The sequence below is a fragment of the Agelaius tricolor genome, unplaced genomic scaffold (genome assembly GCF_023055355.1).
Source record: "Agelaius tricolor isolate 1412-34295 unplaced genomic scaffold, bAgeTri1.0.p SCAF_7, whole genome shotgun sequence".
Classification (NCBI taxonomy): Eukaryota; Metazoa; Chordata; class Aves; order Passeriformes; family Icteridae; genus Agelaius; species Agelaius tricolor.
In genome coordinates, this window is record NW_027269267.1 from 2,203,279 (window position 1) to 2,215,938 (window position 12,660).

Sequence of the window (12,660 nt, forward strand, 5' to 3'; positions counted from 1 at the left end):
ATAAATAATGTCAGGATTTGTCTCAGCATAAACTTCTCCCCTTCAGCCACCAAAAGTAAATAAATAAGCTGGGCAGGAGTTTTTGTTTTGATTACTGCCAAGCTGAAATAAGGGATTTTGAAGTGTTGTTTGCTGAGGGAAATGGAAAAGGGCCAGGTTGGAATGGGAATGGCTGTGGGATCTCAGCCTGGTCAATTGATCTCCTTCAAAATGGTACTTTGGGCTCACTGAGTGCTCCTCTGCAGGGCAGGAGCTGCAGGAGCCTCTGGATGGTTTTGTTTTCCCCTTTCCAGTGGGGTTGCACCAGCTGGATGTGCTTAAAAATAAACAGCAGGGCAGGAGAGGAGGTGTTGGCTGTGTGCTCCAATATTCCAAATCTGAAATCTCTAAAAAATCTTCAGCTCTGCTCTGGGGTGGATTTTACAAGAAGGGAAAATTGACAGCCAGGAACAGCCAAATCAGAGTTCCTTGCTTGGGTCAGCAGGAATAGCACCAAACACTGTCCTGCTGCAATATTTTACTGGATAAAATACGAAATTCTGAGCAGAGAGTGCAGGAAAAAGATGGGTTCTTGTCCATGGAAATCCTTGGAATGGGAAATCCTGTGTAGTGGTAAAGGGTGGGCATAAAACAACTGCACTTTATGCCCAGGCAGGGTTTTCCACCAAAAAAATTGGAGAACTTTGCCAGGAGCTGGGATGTGCTGGTTCCTGGAGCAGGGGGTGGTAAATTCACCATTGTTTCTGTAAATTCACCAGTGCTTCTGTTCACTCTCAGCTTCCCAGAAGGAGGGAAGGGATTTTCCAGAACATCACAGAATCATGGAATGGTTTGGGCTGGAAGGGACCTTAAAGCTCACCCAGGGACAGGTTCCACTGTGCCAGGCTGCTCCAGGCTGGCCTTGGGCACTGCCAGGGAGCCAGGGGCAGCCCCAGCTGCTCTGGTGTGGCTGTGGGGGTTCCTGCCCTCGGGTCTTTCCTGTCAGTGTTGAAGAATTTATGTGATACTGCAGAGAAGGGATTATAAGAGAAAATAGAATAAAATCACTGAAATTCACAAATTATTTCAGCAGTCGGGATGAAGTAATTCAAGAGCTGGAACATTAAAATTTCACTTTCAAGCCATGTCAAATATGAAGAGTATTGAAACTGATTCCTTGTCCTTTTTTCTTCTTTCTCGTTTCTGCAGGAAGAGAGGATTTTCACTTCTAGAATTTCTGCTTGGATAGCTCAAGATGAATTTTGGAGTGAGGTTTTCAATATGATCTATAAATCCCTGAGGGTAAGGAGCACAGGCAGAGCTGTGGTTTCACCTTATCCCCTGCACACACAGTCTTGCTATAAAAATAATTATTGTAATGATATCCTGTAGTAGTAACAACTTCCAGCATTGTTTCTGAGCTTTATCAGAAGGATCCAGGTGGAAAATTCTTTCTGATGAAGAAATTCAGGCTCATGAGCCTTTGCTGGGAGCAGCCACACGATGGCAACGTTGCTAATCCTTCATTTTGTTCATGGAAGCAGCTCCTGGAGCTGGGCTTTGCCTCAGAACGAGGAGTGGAGCTCTGGAGTTCTCTGGGCTTTCAGGGAAACTTTTCCTTCATGGTTTGACCTGGAGAGGGACATTTCCCAAGGGATGGAGTGATGGGAAAAGAGGGAATGGTTTTAGGATGAGGGAGGGCAGGGACAGATGGGATTTTGGGCGGAGGGTGGTGAAGCACGGATTGCTTGGAAGGTTTTGGACTTCCCTGGATCCCTGGCAGTGCCCAGGGCCAGGTTGGACCCTGGGGCTGGAGCACCTGGGACAGTGGGAGGTGTCCCTGCCATGGCAGGGGTGGCTCTGGGTGGGCTCTGAGGTCCCTTCCACTCCAACCATTCCAAAATTCCATGCAATCAAACCATTGTGAGACACTTTGTGGCTCTCATCTCAACATGGGCAGGTTTTTAAGAGGCAGGAGGAGAAAATGCCACTTTCCTCTTTTTTTCCCCTCCTTTTTTTTGCTTGTTTTCCCCCCTGTAAAAAGCTTGAACCCATAAAAGGCTTTTCCCTGGTGACAACCAAGCAATTCCTGAAGTGGTGCAGCTCTGAAACAGGAGAACAGGATCTGGCACTGCTGAAGGAGCTCAACCAAGTTCAAGCAAGATCCTCTTAGATCTTGGACATGATAAATATGGGCGAGTTTTGGTGGAGACTGGAAGAAAAATGTGTCCTTTCAGCCAAAGTAACTCTTATCCCGACAAACATTTTGCTGGATTGTTATTTGAATGAATATTTAATATAAAACATGCAACCTGCTCTAATAAGAGCACATTCATAATTTTGAGCAGGCAAGCCCTGTCCAAAATTCCCCTGGCTTTGCTCTGGGTAAGGAATAACTTAAGAAGGAAATGTTGGACTGCAGCAGCTCTTGGCTGAAGGACACAGTACAGCAGGAACAGCTGTGGAAGCAGATTTACTGCAAGAAGTGAGGCTGCTAAAATCCTGACAGTACTTTGATTTTTTTCTGCCTTTTTTTTTTTTTTTATGAAAAAGTCCAATATAGAGTTTATGACTTTTCATACAGTTATTTATTTTAGGAATAAGAGAGCTGCCAAACACAGCAGGTAGTTAATACCCAATTCAGACTGTGTTTAAATAGGGAAGGAGCTATTGGCTGCATCCTTTGGGATTCTGTGATTAACCCACAGGGAGCTGGAGGTGGCTTTTTCCAGAGGCTTTCGGGTGAAACATGAGTGGGAGTTGGCCCCCTTGGGGTGGAGTGAAGTTGGAATCAGATGTAGCAGATAATTCAGCTCATCCTGAAATGATTTCTCTACTGAAATGAGCTTTTCCTTTGGACATGGGAGATGGAGCTGCTGGAGATAACCTGGAGCTGGGATGGAGATTCAGTCTCTGCCTCTGTTCCAGACATGGATCTTTCCTGCCAAGGGTGGTGAAGGTTCTGAAGAGTCAATCCCAGCTGAGGGAGCTGGGCAGGGGCTGGAGAATCCCTGAGGGAGCTGGGCAGGGGCTGGAGAATCCCTGAGGGAGCTGGGCAGGGGCTGGAGAATCCCTGAGGGAGCTGGGCAGGGGCTGGGGCTGGAGCAAAGGAGGCTCAGGGGCCCTTGTGGCTCTGCACAAGTCCCTGCCAGGAGGGCACAGCCGGGGGGGTCGGGCTCTGCTCCCAGGGCACAGGGACAGGAGCAGAGGGAACGGCCTCAGGCTGGGCCAGGGCAGGCTCAGCTTGGACAGCAGCAGCAATTTGCCCATGGCAAGGGAGCTCAGGCCTTGGCAGGGGCTGCCCAGGGAGCTTTGCAGTGCCCAGCCCTGCAGGTGTCCCCTGCAGGTGGCACTGAGTGCTCTGGGCTGGGGACAAGGTGCCCATGGGGCACAGCTGGCACTGCATGGGCTGGCAGGCCTGGGCCAGCCCCAGGGATTTGGGGTTCTGTGTCTCCTGTACTCAGGAAGGAGGCTCAGGCTGCTGGGCCCCAGCTGAGCTGCCCACGAGTCCTTGGTGGGACCCTGGAGGGTGATTGTGATTCTCCCTGAGTGTCCCATGCCAGGCAGAACTTTGGGATCAGCTCCAGAGGCTCCATGTGTGACCCCTGCTGCTCCCAGTCAGCTCTGGCATCTCAGGTTTGGGGGATGAGAGGGTTCAGCCTCAGGTTTGGGGGATGAGAGGGTTCATTCCCAACCCACAAGGGGCTGGGGGCCTCTGGTTAGTGCTGAACAGTGGCCACTTCTTTAAACCCCTCTGGTGAACTTGGCAGCATTCACTGAATTCTTATTTTTGCTTGGTGCTCATCATGAAAAAGGAGGGATAACAATCCTTGCATCCCTCCTGAGTGTGCTCTGAGGTTAAATCATGGAATCCCAAAATTATTTGGGTTGGAAGGGATCTTAAAGGTCACCTCATTCCAACCCCCTGCCATGGGCAGGGACACCTCTCAGGAGGTGATGGAACTCATTAAGCAGAAAACAAAGAATTCAACAAAGTTGGCCAAAACACATCTTCAAAATGTGTTGCAGGAGGAACAGAGGAAACTTTGGCTGGGGCTGGGAAAAGAGAAGCAGCTCTGGCAGCGGGATTGACAGGAATTGCTGCAGGTCTGGTCACACTGAGGGAGAGCTGGAGCCGATGCCCAGACACCATAAAAGCTCCAGAGGAAGGGAAGGTGTTGAGTCCATGGAGTGTGAGCTTCTCTAAAGAGCAATATTCTCCTGTTTGGGCCTTGGAAGCAGCGAGACATTCCAGAAGTTCTGTTCACAGCCCATTTCTGCTTTCATGGATCAGTTTGCTCGTGTCTGCCACGTAACTTCTGCCAGGAGGCAGAACCACAGCTGGGAGAGCCCAGACTGCTTTGGGAGTCTGGAGAGGAGGAGCTGAGGCTGTGGCAGAGCCTGAGGTGCCACCACTGGGGTTCTGCTGGCTGCACTGCATATTCCAGTGCTTGGGATGTGCTGCTGGCCACGGGATCAGCTCCACGAGCCCAGGGATACCAAACGGGGGCATCTGCCTGGATCCAGATTCCAAAGACTGGATCCAGGTTCCAAAGGCTGGATCCAGGTCCCAAAGATGGGTCCAGGTTCCAAGAACTGGATCCAGGTTCCAAAGGCTGGATCCAGGTCCCAAACACTGGATCCCAGTTCCAAAGACTGGGTCCAGATTCAAAAAACTGGATCCAGGTTCCAAAGACTGGATCCCAGTTCCAAAGACTGGATCCAGGTTCCAAAGGCTGGATTCAGATTCCAAAGTCCTGATCCAGGTCCCAGAGACTGGATCCAGGTTCCAAAGACTGGATCCCAGTTCCAAAGACTGGATCCAGGTTCCAAAGACTGGATCCCAGTTCCAAAGTCTGGATCCAGGTTCCAAAGACTGGATCCAGTTTCCAAAGGCTGGATCCAGGTCCCAAAGTCGGGATCCCAGTCCCAAAGTCAGGATCCCAGTTCCAGAGTCTGGATCCAGGTCCCAAAGTCGGGATCCCAGTTCCAGGGTCTGGATCCCAGTTCCAAAGTCTGGATCCAGGTTCCAAAGGCTGGGTCCAGGTCCCAAACACTGGATCCAGGTTCCAAAGGCTGGATCCAGGTTCCAGAGTCTGGATCCAGGTTCCAAAGGCTGGATCCAGGTTCCAGAGTCTGGATCCAGGTCCCAAAGTCGGGATCCCAGTTCCAGGGTCTGGATCCCAGTTCCAAAGTCTGGATCCAGGTTCCAAAGGCTGGGTCCAGGTTCCAGAGTCTGGATCCAGGTTCCAAAGGCTGGATCCAGGTTCCAGAGTCTGGATCCAGGTCCCAAAGGCTGGATCCAGGTTCCAAAGTCTGGATCCCAGTTCCAAAGTCTGGATCCAGGTCCCAAAGTCTGGATCTCATCCCAAGACTGGATGAGTTGGGAGCTCCCAAGAGCCTCACCCCAGGGCTGAGGGAGTGGCAGTTCTGGTGGGGCACCTGCCAGCTCCTGGTGCCAGGGGTTCTGTGGGCTCTGGATCCAGCACAGCCCCGTTTGTTGCGTGCCCAGGTCACACAAAGAACACTTGGATGGTACTGGAGATGGGAATTCCTTTCCTTTGCTCTCGGTTTTTTCCTCCTGCTGGCAGCTTGCTTGGTGGTTTTCCCTTGCAGAGGACGCAAGCACCAATTCCACAAAACTCTAGAAAACATCAACCAGTGCAAAGCTGATTCCCTGAGTTCACAGTGCTCAGTGGAAGGAAAATATTTTACTGAACTGTCCCAATTTCCAGATTCTTCTTCCTCTGCTCCCTTCCAAGAGTGAGTGGGCTTAAAATGGTCTGACTTTGCAAACAGGATGTAACCCAGATCTGGTGTTACTTTATCTGTGCTATTTTATCTGTGTTATTTTATCATCATGGGTTTCACAGAATCATCCAGGTTGGAAGAGACCTTCAACATCATCCAGCCCTGCCATGGCAGGGACACCTCCCACTGTCCCAGGCTGCTCCAGCCCCAGTGTCCAGCCTGGCCCTGGGCACTGCCAGGGATCCAGGGGCAGCCCCAGCCTCTCCCAAGCACTTTAACTCTGATTTTCAAGGCTTAGTGATGCTCCTGAAATTTTGCTCTCTGTGTTTTCCATGGAGTGATAAAATGTGACCAAGTGGAACAAAGAGGCAGCTCAGGGCAGGGTGGAAGGCTGGAATTGCTCTGTCCAGGATCCCTTTTCTCCCACAGAGAGCCATGAAAAGCAGCTGAGGTTCATTAGCAAGGCAGCCTAATTGGGCTGGGATTGCCAGGGATAGCAACAGTGGTGATAGCCCCAGCCTGGATGGATTTGAGAGCACCCCTGCTGATCAATACCAGTGATTATGACATTTTTAAAATAAAATTGCTTGTCCTTGACTCCAGTGGAAGGGAGATCTCCCTCACACATCCCACGGGTTGCAGCTGCTCTGCTCAATACCAAACACTTTGTGAAATGGCCAGCAAAAGCCTTTCCTTGCCATCCCATCCCTCTGAGGGGGCAAAATCCTCCTGACTTTGATTCTCTCTGCTCTGGAGGCCTTTTAGTTAAAAGCTCTCTAATAGATTTGGGAGTATTGACAGTAATAATGAGCTTATGGGTGAAATTGTGACCTCAGGGAAGTCAATGGAGCTGGAGTTCCAGCATTTTAAATATCCACACATCTCTATGAAGTCTGTACTTGTGCTCTCAACAGGTCACATCTCTGCATTGATTCACTCCCCTTTCCAACAGTTTGCTTACCAAACATCTTTGAAGTGTGAGCTAATGAAATTAATGTCTTTTCCTCCTGCTTAAAGCAGAAAATAAAATTAACCACCTTTTCCCCCAGGAAAAAGGAGGGAGGTTGGGTCTGTCCTGCCTTTCTTGTCCATAGAGCATTTTAAAGCCATTCAAATGTTTGAGTTTATGGGAAACTGTCAGAAGAAAGGTCAGGATTCTCAGGGAAGGGTTTAAACATGGCTTCTGATGCCAGGGGCTGAAGATTTGGAAAGGATGATGTGAATTAAGTTGGGAATCAACACCTCCAGGTGCCCCTGTAGTGATAAGAATAGGAAATGTGGATACAATGAATGTGGGGAACAAGCTGTATTTGTAATTTTTAAGAAAACAAGTGAAAAATAACATTCATGCTACATGGCAAAGCAAGGCATGCAAGGAAGGGATAATGTCTTTTAGCAGATCAAAGAAGGAAAAGAGGGAAGGGAAAGGGAAGGAAATTTCAAGGAAAGGAAAGGAGATTTCAAGGAAATGAAATTTCAAGGAAATTCCAAGGAAAGGAAATGTCAAGGAAATTTCAGGGAAAGGGAAAGAGAAGGGAAGGGAAGGGAAGGGAAGGGAAGGGAAGGGAAGGGAAGGGAAGGGAAGGAAAGGAAAGGAAAGGAAAGGAAAGGAAAGGAAAGGAAAGGAAAGGAAAGGAAAGGAAAGGAAAGGAAAGGAAAGGAAAGGAAAGGAAAGGAAAGGAAAGGAAAGGAAAGGAAAGGAAAGGAAAGGGAGAAAGAAGGAAGGAAAGAAGGAAAGAAGGAAAGAAGGAAAGAAAAGGAAAGAAAGAAAGAGAAAAAGAAAGGAAGAAAGGAAGAAAGGAAGAAAGGAAGAAAGAAAGAAAGAAAGAAAGAAAGAAAGAAAGAAAGAAAGAAAGAAAGAAGCAGACACTGGTGTCAGTTTTAGCATGGAGTAAGATCCCCTGGTTCACAGCTCTGTGACAGAAACCATTTCCCTCTCTATTGACATCTGAGCACTTCCAGGAATTTTTGCCAGGATTTATAAACTGTTCCTGCTCCTGTCACACATTCTGCCTGGCTGGGGATTGCTGCAGTAAGAGCAGCCCTGCACAGGAGTATTCCCACCACACCAAAACCTGGCCAGGGAATGAATTTATCAGTAGCTGGCAAACCCTAATGACCCACAGCCATTTCCTCCCTTGGAACTGTGCTCCAGCATTCATGGCTGTCCAAGCCCTGCCTCAGGTTGATATCCAATCACTTGGCAGCATCCCTTAGGATGGAAATGATGGAAAAGCCTAAGGCATTTACCACCTCCATTGAGCTGAAAAAAGCATCCCAGAAATCCATAATGGACCATGAACAGTTGGTCTCCATGTTCCCTAAGAAGCTGTTGTGCAGTTTGTGTCCATTCCCTGCGTCTCAGAGTCTGTCCCTGAGATGTTTGCAGGGTCACTGATCACAGAATTTGGGCTGGAGGGGACCTTAAAGATCATCCAGCTGCACCCCAGTACCATGGGCAGGGACACCTTCCACTGGTGTCCAGCCCTGGAACCAGCCCAGGGAGGAGCTGGAGCTGCTGCAGAGAGCCCAGAGGAGGCTCCAGGATGGGCAGAGGGATGGAGCAGCTCTGCTGGGAGGAAAGGCTGGCACAGCTGGGATTGTTCACCTGCACAGGAGAAGCTTTGGGCTGAGCTCAGGGTGGCCTTGCAGGGCCTGCAGGAGCCCCAGGAAAGCTGGAGAGAGACAATTTCCAGGGCATGCAGGGACAGCACCCAGGGAATGGCTGCCAGTGCCAGAGGGCAGGGCTGGATGGGATCTTGGCAATGAGGAATTGTCCCCTGGGATGGAAATGAGGGGCTGGGATGGAATTCCCAGAGCAGCTGTTGTGGCATTCACATTCTCTGAAAAATCCCTTCACCCAGGATTTTCCTCCTGGGAAGCTGGGAAGCCTCAGAGGAAAAGGAAAACAATTCTGATCTCATTTGCTTCTCCTGTGTTGTGCTCATGTGGAATGTGGTTGGAGATTGTTCACCCACAGGTGATTGTTCCATTGGATTCTGCTGGGAGTTGTTTTCACTCTTTGGCCAATCAGGGCCAAGCTGTGCCAGGACTCTGGAGAGAGTCAGGAGTTTTCATTATTATCTTTTTATCCTTCTGTCTGTGTCTTTTCTGTTTTCTTTAGTGTAGTTTTAGTATTCTTTAATATAAAGATAAAAATAGTATCATAAAGTAATAAATCAGCCTTCAGAGAACATGGAGCCAGATTCATCATTCCTTCTTTCATTGGAACATTCCCAGCAAATACAATTAGCTGGGGCTGTCCCTGCATCCCTGGCAGTGCCCAAGGCCAGGCTTGACACTGGGGACATTGGAGCAGCCTGGGACAGTGGGAGGTGTCCCTGCCATGGCAGGGGTGGCACTGGGTGGGCTTTGAGGTCCCTTCCAACCCAAACCACTCTGGGATTCTGGGATTCTATGAATATGCAGACCAGGCTGCTCCAGCCCCAGTGTCCAGCCTGGCCTTGGGCACTGCCAGGGATCCAGGGATGGAATTCCATCCCAGCCCTGCCCACCCTGCCAGGGAACAATCCCTAATTCTCAATACCCCATCCCTCCCCGCCCTCCTTCAGTTCAAAGCCATTCCCCTTGTCCTATCACCACAAATAACCAAAGTCAGGTCCCAGATCACTTTTATTATTGTTGGTCTCAGCAAATTGCTTAGAAAATCCATTTATTTTTAAAAACAGTGGTGATGTTAACATGAAGCAGTGCTGAAAACCCTCTGTCCAATCCAAATCAACATAAAGCCAAAGGCAATGGTGATCAACCACAAAAAGGAAGGTTCAGAGTGAAACCAGGGGAAATGTTGAAAATCTCCCAGCTCCAGAGGTGACACAAGGTGACAATATAATTGCAAACAGATTTTCCTTTTTGCCAAATGAAGAATTGTTGCCTCATAGGTCTTGGAATTATTTTTTTCAGTGTGTTGGTCCATCTGTTGAAAGTGGGAGACCTATACATTTCTGGTTTAAGAGAAATCCATTGATTCTCTTTTTTGTCATAATTTTATATCCTAATATGTGTGCCTGGGACTTTGCTGTAATGTGAGATGGAGAGGGCTGGGTTTCTTTGTTCATTATTTTAATTTTTGATTATTTGAATGCACTGTGGAACGATGGAATTCTGTGAGGATTTGAGAAGGAAATGTCTGGATTTGGTACTTCTGACAAGCAGTGGTCACAGTCCATGGGTGTTGGCATGAAGGGTGCCTTATGCCCCAATGGAAGTTCCCCAGAAATCACTGGAGGGGATGGAAATAACCTTGCCAACCCTATTGCACCTTCAGGCACAAAATACCAGCATTCATCCTAAGAAATGAGCACATTTCATTACATGGCATTCATGAAATAGGATTCTAGAAACTGTTTTTCCACTCCCTATAATGCATAGATTGTGCAGAATGCTAAATCTGCTCAACAGCCAAAAGTGACAAATTCTGAGACGTTTTAATTTTAATTTTTAAAGTATATTTAATATCAAATGTCTGGTTCCTTTCTATACCTGACATTTGTAGAAAACCCAATTCTGAGCCACTTAGAGGGTTTGTTTCCCTTGTGATGCATTTCAAAAAAGGCACTGAAATTTTATTTTGATCAGGTCAAAACATTGTAATATAACTTCAAATATTGGCTGTAACAGGCTGTCAAATACATCTGTCACAGTGCCATTGAAATTCATATTTCAAGGGACTGTACAAAAACAAACAAAAAGTTAAGTGAAAGAAAAATTAATACCTTGTCATGTTCATGAATTATGGAAATGAGGAGCTGAGCAGGCAATCTGCTGGAAATCATTGTGTATCCCCCAAAAATTCTGGGTTTTAGGGAAAACTGTCTTTTTTTGGGAAGAAACAAAGCGATGTGGCCAGTTCTGCTTCACAGGGCACCGACTCCAAACCAAACTATAATTTTTAACAAAACACCTCTTGAATTACCTGGAAAGCTGTGATGGGAGGTAGACAGGGATGTGCTGCTTTGGGAATACCTCAGCCTCCTTTGACTTTATTTCCCAGGTTTTGCAGGCAGCAGTCCTGCATCCACACCCTGTCCTCCTCCGGGAAGAAAAGGAAGGAATGAACGATTGTGAACTCCAACATCCATTCCAAGTTCTCTGGTGCCAGGCACGGAATTCCCGAGGCAGCGGCGCCAGATGCAGGGAGAGCTCACACGTAGTCACTCAGTCTGTAGCCGCTGTGGGACGCAGATGCCAGGGAAGGAGCGTGGTCGCCCTTGGAGGTGCTGAGTGGCCTGGAGGACGGAGGCGCTGCGGAACGCGGCTGGAAAGGCGCCTCATTCCCGAGGCACGACGTGCACAGCAGGGCCCCACCCAGGATGGTCAAGGCCGAGGAGACAAAGCCCAGATAAAGAGCCTGCCCTATCTCGTACTTCATCCCAGCGGGCAGCGTGGGGCTGTAGAACTCCACCACCACCTCGTTGGTGCACCACGACACCGGCACCAGGCAGAGCAGCCCGGCCGCCACGAAGCCGACGCCGCCGGAGCCGGCCATGGAGGCCTTGGTGGGGCTGCCCTCGGCGCAGCGCGTGCACCTCATGCCCACCACGGCCACGGCGGCCGCCAGCACGGCCAGCAGGCAGGAGGTGACCATCATGGCCCGGGCGGCGCGGAGGTCGGCGGGCAGCGCCAGCTGGGAGCGGTGGGCCTGGCACTGGTAGATGCCGGTGCTGTGCCGCACGCACTCCATCCACAGCCCCTTCAGGTAGGCCACGGCCGTCAGGATGTTGGTGCCCACGTGGGCCGAGCGCCACCAGTGCGGCAGGATGGTGGCAATTAACGTCCCAATGAAGCCCAGCAGGCTGAGGGAGAAGCCCAGCAGCTCCAAGGCCCAGCTGGCCATGGGAATGTTTGTCCTGTGTGGTTCCCTTAATGAGGCGCCTCCGCTTGGGTTCGCTCGGAAGGCGCAAGGTTTTCTTGGAAGATCTGCGGCTGTTTCGCCCCGACACCTCCTGCTCTCCTAATAAAAGGTAATTGAGGGAAAAAGGAGTTAATTATTACCCCAAAGCTTTGCCTCTCCAGCCAGTGAGGTGCGTTTCAAGTGCAGCGAGGGCAATAATTAGCATAGTTATCGCTGTTAATCGTGTTTTTGTGGAGGTAATGGGAAAGCAAGCTTCCCTCTTCCCTTATATAAACAGCCTTGTGCTGCCCACTGGGAAGAGAACTCAAGACAATTTATGAAATGGAAAAAAAATATTTGAAATGCAAATATTCCTCTTCCCAGCAGGCTCTTCAAAAAAACAAACACGATTTCCTCTCTAAAGTGGAGAATTAGGTAGTGTTAACACTTGGAATGAAGGAGATTTATAAAGTAGGGAACTGCAGGTTGCTTTACACGATGAAAACATTCCCAGAAGGTCATAGCAGGACTAGGAAAACAATAAGGGTGTATTTGCTCAAAGTAGGGAGCAAAAAGAGTGATTTAAAACCTGTGGAAGAGGATAACAAATATTGGATTAAAGTAGCTTTCCTGACTGCCCAGTATTTCTTGAGGTTGCATTTCAAGGTAGTAACTCGAAGGGGAATAATTTTCATTAGGATCTGGGGAGTTTCAGGTCGTGATTTCAGGTTGTGGGTGAAATGTGGAATCAGTTGAACATCCTGGAGCTTCTGAGGGACAACACCTTCACACTTTGGTCATGTATAAATCCAAGCTGGAAAAAAAGGAATGGCAACTCTTCCTCCTGTATAAATCCCAGACTAAGTGGCCTTTTCCAGTGGCTGCCTTGCCAGCTCTGTTATCCATCACACATGATGTGTGTGGGCAGAAACACGATATTTTAATATATAAAATAACCCCTGCATCACAATCCAGCCTGGAATTCAGAAACAGGAACAAGTTTAGGCTCCAGCTCTGCCAAGCCCCGTGCATTTGCTGAAACTCCTGCTCAGAGGAGAAAGTGGAAGTGTTTGCTG

The 12,660-nt window shown here is 48.8% G+C and overlaps 1 protein-coding gene across 1 annotated transcript; it reads right to left on the reverse strand.

Annotated features, from left to right (window-relative positions):
* Positions 1 to 10,894: 10,894 nt before the first annotated feature.
* Positions 10,895 to 11,587, reverse strand: CLDN14 (claudin 14). Its single transcript, XM_071431127.1, has one exon. It carries the CDS (start codon positions 11,585 to 11,587, stop codon positions 10,895 to 10,897), a length of 693 nt encoding a protein of 230 aa, XP_071287228.1.
* Between the last annotated feature and the right edge of the window lie 1,073 nt (positions 11,588 to 12,660).